Source organism: Notolepis coatsorum, assembly GCF_963971535.1.
Source record: "Notolepis coatsorum genome assembly, chromosome: 2".
Lineage (NCBI taxonomy): Eukaryota > Metazoa > Chordata > Actinopteri > Aulopiformes > Paralepididae > Notolepis > Notolepis coatsorum.
In genome coordinates this window covers 193372882-193392468 of record NC_140166.1, presented here as the reverse complement: position 1 = coordinate 193392468, position 19587 = coordinate 193372882, and the positions used below count along the sequence as shown (strand labels likewise).

Below are 19587 nucleotides of genomic sequence, written 5' to 3'. Positions count from 1 at the left end.
ACAAAGGCTCATCACAGCTTACAGAGCAGGTCGTAAGGTAGACCTTGACAATATCCTCCAGCATGAGCTCATGCCCATCACGCCATCTCTGGCCACAACTAACGGGAGTCTACATTCCACCAACAAGTCTGTGTTAGCAAATATACTGACGAAACAAGTTAAAACCCCTGCAGATCTTACCCTTCAGGGACCCAGCTGCCTGGTCATTGATGGCCAAGCTCTGGTAATGGCACTCGGAAAGCCACCTGACACTACAACATTTGGTGACTATGCCAACAAGTTCACTGACACCGTGTTGAAGATGGGAGCAAAATACCAGAGGGTAGATGTCGTCTTTGACAGATACCATGACCAATCCATCAAAACAGGCACAAGGGTGAAACGCAAACAGCGCCACAGACCAGTACGTCGTGAAATCAAAAACAAGTCTGTTCCACTTCCTGACGATTGGTCGAGCTTCATGGCCCTTGAAGACAACAAATCAGATATCGCTCAACTACTCTCAAACCACCTGATAGAACACAGCCCGGATGATGAACCTGTAGTTGTAGTATCAGAGAGGTTTGCTGAAGCGACAACTGTCAAGTCAACAGATCCAGATCTTGAAGTCTCCTCTCTGAGTGCTGACCATGAGGAAGCTGATACACGTCTGATTTTCTCATCCAGGCTCCAGTGGAAACAATCGTCAGCGCGTGACACAGATGTGCTGCTTCTACTCTTGGCTCACTATGACAGAATCCGATGTACGCATCTCTACATGAAAGCTGGATCTCTACATCTCTACATCCACCTGCAAGACTGTATACTCTAGACTGTTTGTCGTTAACAGAATTGTGAACATAATGCCTATAACAGAGAGAAAAAAAGGAATGAAGGAACAGAATAAATCACTGTAAGGACAATTGTATCATGTGTTCGAATATACTTGTACGGGAGCTGGCTATAATCTTTTAATTATCTTCTACTCTATTCTATTCAGGAAGAGTCACATGGCATGTATCGAAGCATGCAACTGTAATAAAGTCAACACCTGCCGGAACACTGAGGAAGAGTGTGAATAAGCTGTCACTGTAAGGATTACTGTAACAAGTATTCAAACGTACAGAGGAAGATTCCGGTAAAAAGCGGGAAGGTGGAATAGCTTTCATGTTGAACAACAATTGGTGTGATCCAGGCAACGTGAAAGAGCTTTCAAACCACTGCTCCCCAAACCTGGAGTATATATCCATCAAGTGCCGGCCATTCTTTCTCCCGAGAGAATTAACGTCGGTCATTCTGATCGGAGTGTATATTCCACCACAAGCAAACACAGGCGACGCGCTCTCCAAGCTCCACAACGAGGTAAACAAGCTCCAAGCAGCTAACGTTGACGCTGCTATTGTGGTTGTGGGTGATTTCAATAGCGCTAATCTGAGAAAAGTGCTGCCAAAATTCTACCAGCATGTGACTTCTTCTACCAGAGGCGGGAATATTTTAGACCATTGCTACTCGCAATTTAAGAGCGGTTAAAAATCACATGCTGCCAGTCCTTTCGGCAAGTCAGATCACGATGCCATCTTTCTTGTACCGCAGTATAAACAAAGTCTCAAGCGCATAGTATCGCGAGAGGTGAAGCGCTGGACGGTGGCCTCGGAGGAGACGCTCCAAGCTGCACTAGAATGTACAGACTGGGGGGTGTTCCGCGATAACACAGATAATATTAATGACTACACGGAAACAGTGCTGGACTTTGTTTGTACTTTGGTAGAAGAAACAATCCCCTCTACCACAATTAGAGTTTACCCAAACCAAAAGCCCTGGGTAGACAAATCCGTCCGTGAAGCTCTGAAGGCGCGCACCTCAGCATACAACGCCAGGCTTGTGACAACATGGCAACAACAACATGGCAACATGAATGACCACAAGGTGGTGAGATACAATGTTAGGAGGACAGTAATAGAAGCAAAAAGGCGCTACAGGGATTCAATTGAACTTCAATAACAGCACCAGCCTACAAACCACTGCAATGGAGGAGGGGGGGGGGGGCGCTGCTGATGGAGACTCAGTGTTCAGGATAACAGAACATGAGGTGAGGAGGACGTTTAAGAAAGTGAATATCAGGAAGGCAGCAGGTCCGGACGGTATCCCCGGCCGCGTCCTAAAAGTCTGTGCCGACCAACTGGCCCCGGTATTCACTGACATATTTAACCTGTCCTTAGAACAGGCTGTCATCCCCACCTGTCTGAAGAAGTCCACCATTATCCCTGTACCCAAAAAATCCAAGCCAGCTTGCCTCAACGACTACCGCCCTGTAGCTCTCACCTCCATAGCCATGAAGTGCTTTGAGAAGCTAGTGAAGGGCTACATCTGTTCCTCCCTCCCCATCAACCTGGACCCCCTGCAATTTGCATACCGCCCCAACAGGTCCACGGAGGACGCCATAGCCCATGTGCTGCACACAGCAGCATCACACCTGGACAAGAGGCAGGGGAACTATGTGAGAATGCTATTCATCGACTACAGCTCAGCATTCAATACCATAGTCCCCTCCAAACTCATAGCCAAGCTCAGGGACCTGGGCTTGAACTATGACCTCTGCCAGTGGGTCTTGGACTTCCTGACGGGCAGACCCCAGGTGGTGAGAGCAGGCAACTGCACCTCCTCATCCAGCACTCTCAACATAGGGGCCCCCCAGGGCTGTGTCCTGAGTCCCCTCCTCCACTCCCTGTACACACATGACTGTGTGGCACAGCGGAACAACAACACAATCATCAAATTTGCTCACGACACAGTAGTGGTGGGCCTGATCTCTGCAAACGATGAGAGGGCCTACCTGGAAGAGGTTAAGGTTCTAGCGGGATGGTGTCAAGAGAACAGCCTCTCCCTGAACATCAGCAAAACAAAGGAGATGATTGTGGACTTTAGGAGGTCGGGGTCAGGGACTACAGCCCCCTCAGCATCGACGGGGCACCGGTTGAGAGAGTGAACAGTTTTAAGTACCTCGGAGTCCACATATCCGAGGACTTGACATGGACCACACACATTGACAGTGTTATCAAGAAGGCACGACAATGCCTCTACTTCCTTAGGCGCTTAAGGAAGTTCAACGTGAGTCAGAAGATCCTCAAGAACTTCTACTCATGCACAATAGAGAGCATCCTGACTGGCAATATCACCTCCTGGTTTGGGAATAACACTGCACAAGACCGCAGCAGACTACTACAGAGAGTGGCCCGTTCAGCCGAACGCACAATTGAAGGTGGGCTTCCCACTCTCCAAGACATTTACAACAAGCGGTGCATGGGCAAGGCTAAGAGAATAATCAAAGACTCCAGCCACTCAAACAACTGCCTCTTTGAACTGCTGCGATCAGGCAAGCGATACCGGAGTCTCCATGGCAAGCACAGAGAGACTCAGAAGGTGCTTCTATCCCCAGGCCATCAGGATGCTCAATGAATGAACAATGAACAATAAGCAAACCATCAACACACCCACAGCGCACATACACTCACTTAAATAAACAACACACTGTAGCACCCACTTTACCACGTTAGACACACTTTACACTTTATATTTATATTATTGGTAAGGAAATTGCACATCATTCTCATTCCTTATTGCACCTCACCACTACAAGGTGGCACCACAAGCTAAGCTATACCTCACCATTTTTGTACCAGCTGTACATACTGTATATAAACACTGACTGAACAATTGTTGTTTACACTTGTTTACGTACTTGACTTCTTGACTTTCTATTTTATACTTATTATACTTATTTTATACTATCTTGTTATTATCTAGCACTCTCAGGAGCAACACAGAAAGAAACATTTCATGCAAAGTATTCTGTATTCTGTATGACAACTAATAAAGAAACTTGAACATTCACTTATATTGATATGGTAAAATAATCTTTTTATTTTATTATATTAGAATCTATTCTATTCTATTCAGGAAAAGTGGCATTAGATGAATCATGCAACTGCAAGACACCTGCGACACCTGCCTGAATACGATTGATGACTGACAATAAATTACTGTACCTAAGCTACTGTACGCATATTAAGGACTATCTAATTTGCATAAATGACATGTTGATTAAAAAAATTCAAGAGAAAAGAGTTTGATGAATAAATCCATGGCCTGGGATCATCCTGCTTTTCTTTCTTATTTGGTTGATGAGTTATGCATCAATAACGACCACCGTTTCTGCTATAAATATGAGTTTCAAGCAACATTTTCACAACTGATCTAAAATCAAGATATGATTTTAAATTCCTCATGTATGCAAACATATAAAAACACATTTCATTCATGTTTCTACCTTGTTTAGTCAAAAAGATATGCACTTAAATAGACTTCAGCCTGGCGCTGGCGGCCATGTTGGATTTCTCAATTTTGAGGCCTTATTTGACATTTTTGAGCTTGGTATACGGCAGATTTGGATTCAGCACCCCTTAATACCCCTAGAAATGTTGTGTACCAAAAATAAACACGAAATGCCTTCAGGGTTATGATTTTCTGAAAATTGACCCTGTCTATCTGAACCCTGGCCCCTCGCCCACCCTATTGACCCTGACCTGGGAAACTGTAACAAACAGGACCCCCTTTTAGGAGGCCCTTCAGATGCCTGCAGTTAGTCATATATAAAGCTGTTTCCTCTCAGGCTACCATGGAAAGGACGGGCCAGCCCTCTGACTCCCAGCCCTCTGACTTCCAGCGCTGCTATTTAGAGAGGGGCTGTTACCTGGTACCTGTTCTAACACACAATATAGTGCCCATATAGTTATACGTACCATATGTACCTGAACACTCACTAGATGTTATTAGACATCACACTGTTTCATTAGCAGCAGTAAGTTAGTAAACCTTTATTTATAGAGCATCTTTCAGTACAGTAACAAAGTGCTTCACTAACTCTAAAAACTTGGAGCAGAAAAAAGGTAATTGCATGAAGGCAACTTTACACACTATACAATAACAGAAACCTAACAGGCATAAAAAAAAGAGAGAAAAGTATATATATATATATATATATATATATATATATATATACTATAAAAAAAGTGTCTATCAAGTATCTAAGTATCTTCAGCTTTTGGAAGACGTAAAAAGGTTTTCTACATTTTCATCTGAACCATGTGTAAGGTGCTGATCTACCCACCTTCAAGCATGATGACCCTGTGTAATATGGTTTCTTTATCCACCCTCTCTCTCCTCTCCCCTCCCTCTACTCTCTCTCCTCTCCCCCTTCTCTCCTCTCTCTCTCTCTTCGCCCTCTCCCCTCTCAGACCAGCGCGTGGGGACCTGTTTCTCCGCCCTGGCTAATGGCCGCTGTGCCGCGGAGCTGAATGGCCAGTACACCAAGATGCAGTGCTGCTGTGACACAGGTCGCTGTTGGGCCTTGGGACAGATCCCCGAGATGTGCCCCGTCAGGGGGTCCGGTGAGTACATACACAAATAAGTGTACGCCTACACACACATACACACACACACACACACACACACACACACACACACACACACACACACACACACACACACACACACACACACACACACACACACACACACACACACACACACACACACACACACACATACACATCCTTACACCTACTCCATGTACAACCCTGGTGGGAACCTATGGACAACACTCTCACACACACACTCCCACATTGGCGGAAGCGTTATTCATTATTTGACAGGCACACTTATGATTGGATGGGTTGGGTTCCCTCCTCTAGCTACTCCCATTCGACAAAGTGTTTTGTTATTAAAAGACCCATGAAAGGCCCCCCAGTGATAGAAATTACTGATGAGGTTCCATATCACATGTGCTTGGAATGAGCTTAACCACAGTAAGTAAAGCCTTGACAATGTAAGTGGTCCACAAGCCAAATGATCGCGATGATACAGGAGAGATGAGGACAGACCCCTTGGGAGAGGTTCTCCTGTTTCCGTTTCTGTCTCTCTCTCTGTGTGTGTGTGTGTGTGTGTGTGTGTGTATGTGTGTGTGCACGCATGTGAAGGGATGCGAGGGTCTCCACACTTAACTAATGAGAATGATGTCATGAGTGAAAAGAAAACAGAGAAAGATGGAAAAGATGCATGAGCAGATAATGACCCCCATCTCTTCAAACAAACCAAAGTCGATTTCTGTCTGTTCCCTGCGAGACACTGTCTGAACCGTGTCTGATCGGTTACAGTGTGCGTGTCTGATCACATGAGCATGTGTGTGTGCGTGTGTGCATGTGTGGGTGTGTGGGTGTGTCTGGTCTATATCCTGTGGTCTCTCGCACATACTGACATGTTTGAGAAACACTCTCACACACACACACACTCACACTTCACTCCTAACTCTCCTCATCGTCGTGGGAGGCTTTTACTCAGGCTCCAACTGGAGTCTATTACCTCTTGTGTGTGCATATATGTGCGCGTGCATGTGTGTGTGTGTGTGTGTGTGTGTGTGTGTGTGTGTGTGTGTGTGTGCGTGCATGCGTATGTGTGTTAGTGTACGCATGTGGCATATATGTGTCTATGCTGTTATACTAAAGCTATATAAATCTATAAATCTATAACTAAATCTGTTCTCTGTGACCTGCCAAACTGAAGTGCAAAACAAACAAACAACCAAACACACACACACACACACACACACACACACACACACACACACACACACACACACACACACACACACACACACACACACACACACACACACACACACACACACACACACACACACACACACACACACACACACACACACACACACACACACACACACACACACACACACACACACACACACACACACACACACACACACACACACACACACACACACACACACACACACACACACACACACACACACACTGAGTACAGACCATAGTCATTGTTGGCCAACAGCCCTCAGTAGACATAACAATAGAAAATGGAACAGGGCCTCATGTATATTCATGCACATGTTTTTGTTATTACCAAAGTCCAGGCACTCATCCAGCCATTGTGTTTGTATGAGAGCATTCATTACAAGTGCAATAAAAAAAAAACACAAGGATTTACAATTAAGTTAAAGAAATACATAAAAGCAGCTTTTAGTAAAGAGTAGCTTTGAGTCTGACTGTGTCAATTACATATTACATTACATCTACAATTATTAATTGAAACACAAAATCCTAGACTAGACATCTGGAAAGCTCACTACTTTAGAATGTAAGAACAGATGAAAGAAACGTCTCATCCGCCCCTGAATGATAATGAATGAAGAGTAAGTAACCCTTCCCTGTGATTTCTGTCTCCTAGATGAGTTCAGGCGCCTGTGTATCGAGGGCGTCCCCCAGGGCCACGGTCTCCCTAACGGTTACCCTAACGGACACCTGCCCAACGGACACTTCCCCAATGGGAACGGCAACGGGTACGGCTACGGGTACAAGTTCCCCAACGGGCCCAACGGCAACGGCAACGGAGGCGGCCTGGGCGGGAACGGAGGAGGACTCGGGGGAGGAGGTTTCGGAGGGAACGGAGGATTCGGAGGGAACGGGGGAGGGCTTTTGGTCCCCCCGCACATAGGTGAGTCGTTCTATGGATCTGGATGAGAGAGTGTCAATTCACTTTTAAAATAAAGAAGCCACGTACAAATGTATACTATTGAACTTGATTGTTTGTGTTTCTTTTTTTGTTTATCCTCGTGTTATGTGTGATTTCAGGCACAGTCTCAGTGAATGACACCATTGATGTGTGCAAGCATTTCACCAACCTGTGTCTGAATGGACGCTGCATTCCCACACCAACCAGCTACCGCTGCGAGTGTAACATGGGCTACAGGCAGGATGTACGCGGGGAATGTATTGGTAAGACACACACACACACACACACACACACACACACACACACACACACACGCACACGCACACGCACACATATACACACAAAGACAAAGACACTCACACACTGGCTCACATATACTGTACACAAATGTCTGTCATAATGTTAATTTTGCTCTCAACTCCATAAGACATACAGAGACAGTGTGATGACTGTATCTTCTGCACTGTACTGCCCTCTCCTGACCACTCATAGAACTCGATACAAACAGTATCGGTTCCACTTCTTTCGTGTAACGTCAGAGGTCCAACTCTGTATCTTGTAGCCATGCCCTTAACTCTGGTCCCACATCAAAGAGGCTGGCTTCCACTGTATGTTTGCTATGGTCACCAGCATGATGGTGATGTTAAAGGAACACGCCAACATTTTGGGACATTAGCTTAAATCGTCTTCTCCAGAGAGAGACAGGAAGATAGATACCCGTTTCCTCTCTGTGCGTTCAGTAGGAAGCTATCTGGCTGCATGTTAGCCTAGCTTAGCACAATGGATGGAAGCGGACATGACCGGTTAGCCTAGGCATTGTCCAAGTAACACCTCTCCACGAAGGCTAACCGGTCATGTCCGCTTCCATTCATTGTGCTAAGCTAGGCTAACATGCAGCCAGATAGCTTCCTACTGAACGCACAGAGAGGAAACTGGTATCTATCTTCTTGTCTCTCTCTGGAGAAGACGGTACGCTAATTTCCCCAAATGTTGGCGTGTTCTTTAAGTTCTTAACTATAGACTATGTTTGTAAAGCTGGGATAAATCCTATATTTCTTCCTTTCTTCCTCTCCTCCTTTCACTCGCTCCTCCCTCTCTCAGATGTGGACGAGTGTGTGAGCAACCCCTGTGTCAATGGAGACTGTGTCAACACACCTGGGTCGTACCACTGCAGGTGTCACGAGGGGTACCACGGAACTCTCACCAAGCAGGCCTGCGTTGGTACGTTCCGAAAATGTCCAACGTTAGATGATTAGAGAACATACTCAATTTAGAGCGCTTACAGCATGTCCTCCAGTACGACTACAAGGAATGAAATAAACGTTTTGTTCATGTTAGTCGTAAAAAAGGCATTTGCTCGCAGCACTCGTTGTGATTAATTAATTTCCCTCCCTGCTCACCTTCCTCTTCTTCTCCCCCTCCTCCCCCAGATATCGACGAGTGCATTATGAACGGAGTGATGTGTCGTAACGGACGCTGTGTCAACACCGACGGAAGCTTCCAGTGTATCTGCAACGCGGGCTTTGAGCTCACGCCCGACGGGAAGAACTGCATCGGTGAGGAAGACAAACCCACATGACGCACGCTCTCTCATGTTAATACTGTCCCATACATAATCATATACTCACATACAAAGACACAGGTTGTGTTTTTTAGTGCACGAAGAGTGGAAATTGTCCATTGTAGTGGGGAGGCAGCGACACCTGACCCCTGAACTCCTCTTTGTTGTCCTCCTCTAGACCACGACGAGTGCGCCACCACCAACATGTGTCTCAACGGCATGTGTATCAACGAGGACGGCAGCTTCAAGTGCATCTGCAAGCCGGGCTTCACTCTGGCACCCAACGGACGCTACTGCACCGGTACGTTTATTTATTATTATTATTATTATTATTATTATTATTATTATTATTATTATTATTATTATTATTATTAATAATAATAATAATAATAATAATAATAATAATAATAATAATAATAATAATAATAATAATAATAATAATAATAATAATAATAATTATTATTATTATTATTATTATTATTATTATTATTATTATTATTATTATTATTATTATTATTATTATTATGTACGGCAGTGGAAACACGCATACTCTTTGACTAGACGACCGTAAACACATTCCCATAGAATTCCCACCCAAACATTTTCAACAAATGATCGGACAGATCTATTGACCTATCTCAAATCCCACCCTCTTTTCTTGATCCTCACAACTGTTGCTTCCCCCGGACAAACAAAGTTTGTGGGTCAATTCCCATATTTCTCTCATATTATGTGCATCTGTTGTTCTGTCAGACATCGATGAGTGCCTGACCCCAGGCATCTGTATGAACGGCCGGTGTCTCAACGCCGAGGGCTCTTTCCGCTGCGAGTGCCCGCCGGGCCTGGCCATCGACGTGGACGGGAGGGTGTGTGTCGACACGCACATGAGGACCACCTGCTACGGCGCCATAAAGATGGGCACGTGTTCGCGTCCGTTCCCCGGTGCGGTGACCAAGTCGGAATGTTGTTGTGCCAATCCTGAACACGGGTTCGGAGAGCCTTGCCATCCCTGTCCCGCCCGCACCTCAGGTGACAATTTTATATAAACCCATCAAGCAATTTGTTTGAATGGTGCACGTTTGGATGCTTTTGAACTTAAAACGACTGCCAGAAGAGCAACAGGTTGTTGTTGTTTTCGATAATGATTGCTTAACGCATTGGGTGAATGTGTAACCCACTTTGTGAAACAGGCATGTCCATCTGTTATATTCCTGTTGCTTTAAACTAACATTGTCGTTTTTTTCCACATTGGGTCTCTCTCAGCTGAGTTCCAGGCTGTGTGTAGCAGCGGGATTGGCATCACAGCTGATGGCCGAGGTGAGGAATACTACAGTAACTACACCACACTGTTACCAGTGTTTCATTACAGCTGGTTAATAACGACGCCATGTAACCTCTAGATATCAACGAGTGTGCGCTGGACCCGGACATCTGTCAGAACGGAATGTGCGAGAACCTGAGAGGGAGCTACCGTTGCATCTGTAACATAGGATACGAGTCTGATTCCAGTGGCAAGAACTGTGTCGGTGAGTCCGCTGCCTCGTCCCTATTAGCCGAGTTGGGTTTGTTTTTGTCTCAAATGAATTGGTCCTCTGAATGTTACACGTCGGTTCGAGTGATTGCTATTTTCACCGCTAAAACAGAATACTATTTCTATTTTTTATTAGCTTGTTTGAAAGTCATTCACCTAGGGGAGCTCCAGTAGCTCACCACGTACCGCAAGTGCTATTTCAGCGCCGTGGACAACCGTGCTCGTCACGGATCTGGGGCTGAGCGAGTTCGAATCCCGGACTGCAGCCGTGCCTTTCCCAGAGTGTCTTCCCCCCCATCTGAACCCTTTCAGCCTGCTTCTGTCGGTCGAACTTGACCAAGTATAAATGCGATAAACGTATAAAAGAGCCAGGGAAATGGCCAAAGTTTAAAAAAAAAAAAAAAAAGTAATTCACCTCATAGGTAATGTGCTTCATGCTGCAGATAATGAATCAACCCGTAGTCCCTTAATGATCCCTGAGAGCCCTCTGTGTTGCAGACATCAACGAGTGTCTGGTCAACCGGCTGCTGTGTGACAACGGTCTGTGTAGGAACACCCCGGGCTCTTACACCTGCTCCTGTCCCAAGGGCTTCGTCTTCAAACCAGAGTCTGAGACCTGCGAAGGTGAACACTACACACACACACACACACACACACACACACACGCACGCACGCACGCACGCACACACACACACATGATCACACTTTTCTCCCTCTTTGAAGGCGATTACCGGTATTTGTGTTGTTGTCGTTACCAGATGTTGTAGTTTACTTCCAGTCATTTGTGACTCAAGGACAGAGGATGTACACTGTAGACTGCCAAACGATGACAGCGACCCATTCAAAGCCATCTTCTCATTACTTATCCCTGACCTGTGTGTGTGTGTGTGTGTGTGTGTGTGTGTGTGTGTGTGCGCGCGCGCACGTATGTGTGTATTCCAGACATCAACGAGTGCGAGTCCAGCCCGTGTGTCAACGGAGTGTGCCGCAACATCGCCGGCTCCTTCAACTGCGAATGCTCCCACGGCAGCAAGCTGGACTCCACCAACACCGTCTGCGTGGGTAAGACGCCATGACACCAGGCGTCTCTCCCGACTGTCTGACACAAATTAAGACCGGCGCCACTGGGTCCTGAGAGGAGCCTGTACCGGATAATGATAAACTAACCTACACTGTAACACGCAACACTTTGATGAACATTGTTACTCAGCTGATAGAGTTATACCCTTCTTGCTGTCTTGTCGCACAGAACTTGTAAGTCGCTTTGGATAAAAGCGTCAGCTAAATGACTAAATGTAAATGTAATGTAATGATCACACAGTGAGAGAGAGAGAGAGAGAGAGAGGAGGAGGAGGAGGAAGAGGAGGAGGAGGAGGAGAAAGTTGCAGGAGAGTGTGGGGATCCGGCCAGTGTCTTTCAGGCCAATAAAAGTTTATTGAGATATCGTCATATTTCAGATGTTACAGGAGAACTGGCACACTTGTATGATTCATTAGATAAATACATGCACACATGGCCTTGACTAACATCGAATTTGTTTTACGTTAAAGAGAACTTCAGTCCAAGATTTAAAATAACATACAGTATTTGTTGAAGCCCCCCACCCTTACAGTCTGGCGTGTTTGCTAGACTCTTGAGATTGCAGACAAATATTTTGCTCCGGGAGGTTCGTCATATTCGGGAAGCCAGTCCGAGGCATCTGAATGCCTAATGTGGGATACAGATGTTATTGTAACTGGAATAGAGTATGAGTCATTAGATAAATACATGTAGGCATACATAATGCATGAGGCTGCCTTTGTTAAAAAGCCCATAGATTCCTTTGAATGGGTTTTGGATCTGTTTTGCGTCTAAAAAGCCTGTCACTCGGCTATGGGAGTAAACTGTGGTCTTGTTTTTGGGTGGGCCTGTGGTTTAGGAGAAACTCTGTCACCGTTATGACTAAACACTCTCTCAGCCCATTAGGAACGCAATAGCATAAGATTAAAGTCGATGAAGCGTGGGGTCCGTGGGCTTTCTGTGGAGAGTGAGTAAGATGTCAGCTGCCAAAGACAGCTCAACTCACTGCCCACAGTATGATTATTCTTGGACCGAGGGGAGTTGTAGGTACAGTGCTTTTTTTTTTTTTTACGCAGTGTCGCGTTGTCATCGTCACTCGTCTCGATTTCGAGTTAAATAATCATTCTCCCTTTCTCGCTCATTCCCTCCACAGACAGCATGAAGGGTACCTGCTGGCTGAACATCCAAGATGGCCGCTGCGAGGTCAACATCAACGGCGCCACGCTGAAGTCCGAGTGCTGCTCCACGCTGGGCGCCGCCTGGGGCAGCCCCTGTGAACGATGCGAGATCGGTCAGTTGCGCTGCAGACGTTGACGTGGATTCACTTCCCACCGACATACAGAGCTTTTGAAAATAAACGTTTTACTATCTTTCTTTCACTCTCCAGACACCGCCTGCTCTCGAGGGTTCGCACGCATGAAAGGACTCAACTGTGAAGGTAAGGTAGTCAGTCAGTAGGACAGTCAGCTGTGACAGGTCACTTGTGGTGTTCTACCCAACACTAAAGCTCATGAGGTCATTTATGTTGTCATTATCCCCTTATGTGTTCAACCATGTTTTATTATAACCATGTTTTGTTATAACCAGGTCTATCGTTCTGCTCTCAGATTTGTTACTGGTACTCACCACTGCATCCTGTATGATAAAGTGGGTTGGTTCTTCTCTGGAAGAGAGGCATCTTTAAGGCCATTGTCGGGAAATTAGCACCTTATATGACAATGTTGCTATTATTGGAACTATGGACCCTGACATTCTCAAAAACCCAGAAAAGGTTCCCTTTTGTTTTGCAGACTGCAAAACATGATAACAAATCGACCTGCTTCAGTTTACTGTTCGAATCTGTTTTATTTGTCCTATTTATTCAATGTCTAATTTATATAAACTGATAAATTAACTTTCTTTTCCTTATCTTTATTTTATGTATTTTTTTGTAATCTCGGAACAACATCGCAAATGAGGGTAACCTCAATGTTATTCCGAGAATAAATAAAGCTAATGAATGAATGTTTTTGTGTAATCATTATAATGACTCTTACAATGTCCTCCTCCCTGTAGACATTAACGAGTGCGAGGTGTTCCCTGGAGTGTGCACCAACGGTCGCTGTGTAAACACACAGGGCTCCTTCAGCTGCGAGTGTGCCGAGGGTCTCACCCTGGACGGCAGCGGACGCACCTGCGTGGGTAAGAAGAACATCAGCTCATATCGGCAAAAATCCACACATCGGTTTCCAATTGCCGTTTCTCATAATGCGCTGAGTGCGCATTCACGTGCGAGCGATGCGAGTAGACCAGTGTTTCAATGACACCTCCTCTCCTCCCCCCACCCCCAGACGTGCGTACCGAGCAGTGCTACATGAAGTGGCACGAGGATGAGTGCGGTGCGCCCCTGCCTGGGCGCTATCGCGTGGACATGTGCTGCTGCTCCGTGGGGGCGGCCTGGGGTATCGACTGTGAGGAGTGTCCCAGAGCAGACACGGCCGAGTTCAGGTCCATCTGCCCCCGGGGGCCCGGCTTCGCCAACAGAGGAGACATACTGACCGGCAGGCCCTTCTATAAAGGTGAGGGGGGGATGCGAACGCTGGTACCAGAATATATTATTGTACTCAACCAAACTGTAGCTACTTCACATGGGATGCAGGTGTGTTGCGGTTGTGTCTGTGATTGTATTCTGCATGTTTGTTAATGTTGTGTTGTGCACCCTGCTCCTGCTCCTGTCCACAGACGTGAACGAGTGCAAGGTGTTCCAGGGGCTGTGTACTCATGGAAGCTGCCGCAACACCATTGGAAGCTTCAAGTGTCGTTGCAGCAGCGGCTTTGCTCTCACCGCAGAGGAGAGGAACTGTACAGGTATGGAGAGAGAGAGAGAGAGAGAGAGAGAGAGAGAGAGAGAGAGAGAGAGAGAGAGAGAGAGAGAGAGAGAGAGAGAGACTACCCGATCGAGTGACCATTTTGTAAATTAATATGTTTCTTGTTGATTGTCCTTACTGTTATTACTAATGTTATGATATTTTATTGCTTAATATATATGTTATTGTTTGTATGTTGAACTTGCTTTGGCAATAAGTATGTTAATATTTCATGCCAATAAAGCCTATTTGAATTGAATTGAATTGAGAGAGAGAGAGAGAGAGAGAGAGAGAGAGAGAGAGAGAGAGAGAGAGAGAGAGAGAGAGAGAGAGAGAGAGAGAGAGATGTCTAACATCTTACATGTATTCCACCATTCCTGTGCCTTCTCATCGTTCCTCACCCGGATCCAGCATGTACAGTAAGTGTGGTGTTTCCCACCGATCGAGTCATTGTTCTCTTTCCCTCTCCGTGCGCCTGTGTCAGATATCGACGAGTGCCATATCTCCCCTGACCTGTGTGGTCACGGCACCTGTGTCAACACCGCCGGCAGCTTTGAGTGCGAGTGCTTCGAGGGCTACGAGAGTGGCTTCATGATGATGAAGAACTGCATGGGTGAGTTACACACACACACACACACACACACACACACACACACACACACACACACACACACACACACACACACAAACACACCTGTACTCAACGGCCTCTGTTACTTCTGATCACAGTTCATTCTGACCGCTGACCTGATGGTTGCACTCCCTGCGTGCCTCGCTGAAGTCCCTTCTTATTTCCCCTGTTCATCCACCCCTCCTCTCCCTCCTCCTCTGTCTCTGTCCCCTCTCCTTCTCTCCCCCTCTCCTCCTGGGCAGACATTGATGAGTGTGAGAGGAACCCCCTGCTGTGTCGCGGAGGGACTTGCCTGAACAACGAGGGGAGTTACGACTGTGAATGTCCCCCCGGACACGCGCTCAGCCCCGATGGTTCTGCCTGTGAAGGTGGGTCATATATCACCGAAACACACACACACACACATGCACACGCACACACACACACACACGCACACACACACACACACACGCACACACACACACACACACACACACACACACACACACACACACACACACACACACTTGAGTGTTATACATCATCCTGAGTTCATCTGGGATCCATTCTAAGAACTATACCAGTAACATTGGTTATGTCCGGGAGAGCTGTTTTCAACAGCGCAGCTGGCTGCTCTTATTAGATCAGTTTTAGCTTAAACATAAACAGCTGAAAAGTCCAAGGTTTATTAAATATAGTCTTTTTCTCAGACTCTCGATGCCAAAGTAAGCATGGAATTAGCCACGGTACAATTCTGAGGACAATAGAACAGAATGTAGTGGACAATGAGACGAAACGCTAGTTTCCCCACACAGGAATTTAATATTCTTTTGTCATAATTATATATAATGCATTATTTAGACACTGGGTAGTTGTGGCCAAGCGATCCGATTGGTCAAACAAACAGGCGTCCCAGCTGTGTGGAGACAATTAATCATAAAGCACACGGTTATAGTGGCTGATAGGTAAACTACTACTAGCCAGGGGAGCTAGCGAATGTCTTCCTTTTGCTCTCACGGCGTTAAAGAACACTTTCAAGGCAGTGCACTTGTTGGCATTTTTGGCACATTGGTGATGCCAACATCGTGACAGATAAGTCACACTTAACCCTTTCACTACCACACTACCGTCTGTAGTGTGCTAGTGAAAGGGTTAACCGTCTGTAGTGTGGTAGTGAAAGGGTTAACCTTCTGTAGTGTGGTAGTGAAAGGGTTAACCCTTTGTCGCGTGGCAGTGAACGGGTTTAACCTAATGTATTGTCGCAGTGAAAGAAGGTTAAGAAGTCCCTCCTGGGTAGCATGGCTAACGTATGAAGTCTCATGGCGAAGCACAGAGAGACTCAGAAGAAGCTTCTATCCCCAGGCCATCAGGATGCTCAACGAACAATAGCACTATGTAACAACCATCAAATGCACTCACAGCACACACATCCACACGCACACACTCACTTTAAACATACAACTCACTGCAGCACCCACTTTAACCACTTTAGTACACCTAAGCACACTTTATATTTATCGGTAAAAATGTTTCACTACAACCTATACCTCATTACACCTTACTGTCAATTATATTGTACCTAAATTGTACCTCATCCCACTTCTGCTTTGCACTGTATAGTATATTGTATGGTAACTCAGTTACTTCTACTCTACATAGAGCATTGTATATATGTATATATACTGAACATTTTTAGTCTACGTACTTGACTTCTATTTAATACTTGCTATACTTATTTTATTATCTATTTTTGCCTAGCACAGTCTCTGGAGCGAAACAGAAAGAAGCATTTTGTATAAAAGTATTCTGTACTTCTTCTGTATGACAACAACTAATAAAGAAACTTGAACTTGATGACACCGTGAAACACGTGAGGATCTCTGATTGTTTGTCCACATCATCCCCCCAGACGTGAACGAGTGCCAGCTGAGTGACACCCTGTGTAAGAACGGCCACTGTGTCAACATGGTGGGCTCCTACCAGTGCTCCTGTGACACAGGCTACCAGGCCACGCCGGACCGGCAGGGCTGTGTTGGTGAGTGACGCCACTCGTGCTTCAAGTCAGGTTTTAAACTGTGTGGATACCAAAACGGAGAAGGTAAAGACGACTTTAAACTGTTAAAACAGTCATCCGGAACTATTTTATTGCACTGTAAAAAGAACTGTGATTTTTATACGTCTGCACTTTATGTGCTCATTTCATGTCTGTTCTATTCTACTGCTTATTGCACTGCACTCTATTGCACCATTTTACCCTGTCTATTCTATCTTACTCTTTTTATTATTGTCTATTTAAAACTGAATCAAACCATAAACAATGTGGCCTGTTAGATCCTAATGTGAAAAACTGTGTCTGCATGTCTTTTTTTCTGTTTTCTGTGAACTACTTTGAGCTGCAGAAAGGTGCTATACAAATAATGTTTATTATTATTATTATTATTATTATTATTATTATTATTATTATTATTATTATTATTATTATTATTATTATTATTATTATTATTATTATTATTATTATTATTATTATTATTATTATTATTGTCATACCATAGTGAGACACTGGAAAATATATTATTTATGTGTTCAACTGTTTCTCAACTCTCCTCCAGATATTGACGAGTGTACCATCATGAATGGAGGCTGCGACACCCACTGTACCAACTCGGAGGGCAACTACGAGTGCAGCTGTAGTGAAGGCTACGCCCTCATGCCTGACCTCAGGACCTGCGCAGGTAACGCACCTTCATCACAATATACATATTCACCTTAGTCTTAGAGTTAAGATAAGATATTCCTTTATTGATCCCCTTGGGGAAATTCAGGCATCATAGCAGCATGGGGGACATTGGGGGAGGTGGGAGGGGAGGTACAGGTAGTAGACGACATGGTACAGGTCATAGAATTATAGTACAGTGGAGAAGTAAAAGTAAAAATTTTATAAAAAAAAAGGCAGTGTAAACAATATAACTATATAATTAACTCTGGACATGCGCATATGGGCAAGAAGGTTCAAGATGAGGGTATGTATGCCCTCTCAGTTATATTTGCGCTACAATACATATAGTTACAGTATATATAATAGAATAATCTAATATCTAATCTAATATATAATCTAAATATGCTAAATATATGCTCTGATGAAGTATACAGTATACACATAAGGTGCAGTATGCATAAGGCATGTATGCCGTGATATACATCATACGTTATATATTGTCCTTTTAGGTGGGAGTCAGACACACTCAATGATGGAAGTGCCTACTAGTTCTCAATGGGCCTGAAGATTCGAACTCGAATGAGTTGATCGTCACATACAATACTTATCATACATAATCCCACAGAATACAATTAATAATACGGACTGTGTATGTGTATGTTACACCAATCTGCATTTGTACACGTGAGCAATTACAATAGATGATCAAGCCACTTCGTTCCATATTAGTAATCGTATTCTGTGGGATTATGTATGATTAAAATGTGCTACTATGCTACTGTCTATACTACTATCTACTATGTACTATTCTGCTATACCTATACTACTACCGACTATGCTAATATGTCTATACTACTATGCACTTGAGTGTAGCACTCAAGTTCAACACCGTTTGACGAACAATACCACTTACTGTACCCTCAGCTGCCAGAGGTGCACCCCTCCTGCTGACTTGTTGTACACAATTTGTAAGTCGCTTTGAATAAAAGCATCAGCTAAATGACTAAATGTAAATGTAAATGTAAATAAAAAATGAAATAACATTTTTAAAAGAAATGACCCAGCCAGTTAGCATACATTTTCAGCCCAAACCTGGCTCTACCCATCTGGCTTTTGTCGGGCTCTGAGAACTCTACTTAGTCTACTGTGTACCCAGAAAATATGGTTACAGTCAAACTGGTGTTATTACAGAGAGAATGATAAGAATATGAGTGGTTTATGGTTTTTGGAGCGTACTTTCCTTCACATGTTCACTGTGTTTCCGCTCCTTCTGTCAGATATTGATGAGTGTGAGGAGAACCCAGATATCTGTGATGGAGGCCAGTGTACCAACATCCCTGGGGAATACCGCTGTCTCTGCTACGACGGCTTCATGGCCTCTGATGACATGAGGACATGTATCGGTGAGCGGAAACTTTGATTTAGTCCGTCTGTCTCTCTCTCTCTGTCTGTCTCTCTCTCTCTCTTTCTCCCTCTGTCTCTCTCTCTGTCTTTCTGTATCCCATTTATTTCTCTCTCTCTCTCTCTCTCTCTCTCTCTCTCTCTCTCTCTCTCTCTGTATCTCATCCTTTCACACACATTACATAATTTCTCATTTTCTCCGCCCCGTTCCTTTATTAATCGAATCTCTCCTGATGATGGAATCGGTCTGACCGACTCTCCGAGGCCAGAACACTCACACAC

General features: G+C 44.9%; 1 protein-coding gene across 1 annotated transcript in view; it reads left to right on the top strand.

The window, feature by feature from the left end:
• Positions 1-5121: 5121 nt before the first annotated feature.
• fbn2b (fibrillin 2b) overlaps positions 5122-19587 on the top strand; it is a gene marked incomplete at its 5' end in the record, with an annotated part of 46474 nt that continues 32008 nt past the window's right edge. Inside the window, 22 exon segments of the mRNA XM_084308440.1 lie at positions 5122-5167; positions 5274-5426; positions 7297-7563; positions 7701-7844; positions 8683-8802; positions 9012-9137; positions 9321-9443; positions 9896-10171; positions 10406-10459; positions 10543-10668; positions 11172-11297; positions 11616-11735; positions 12886-13023; positions 13120-13170; positions 13788-13913; positions 14063-14290; positions 14454-14579; positions 15063-15191; positions 15452-15577; positions 17098-17223; positions 17798-17920; positions 19182-19307. Of these exon segments, the coding sequence (XP_084164566.1) occupies positions 5122-5167; positions 5274-5426; positions 7297-7563; positions 7701-7844; positions 8683-8802; positions 9012-9137; positions 9321-9443; positions 9896-10171; positions 10406-10459; positions 10543-10668; positions 11172-11297; positions 11616-11735; positions 12886-13023; positions 13120-13170; positions 13788-13913; positions 14063-14290; positions 14454-14579; positions 15063-15191; positions 15452-15577; positions 17098-17223; positions 17798-17920; positions 19182-19307 (2980 nt within the window).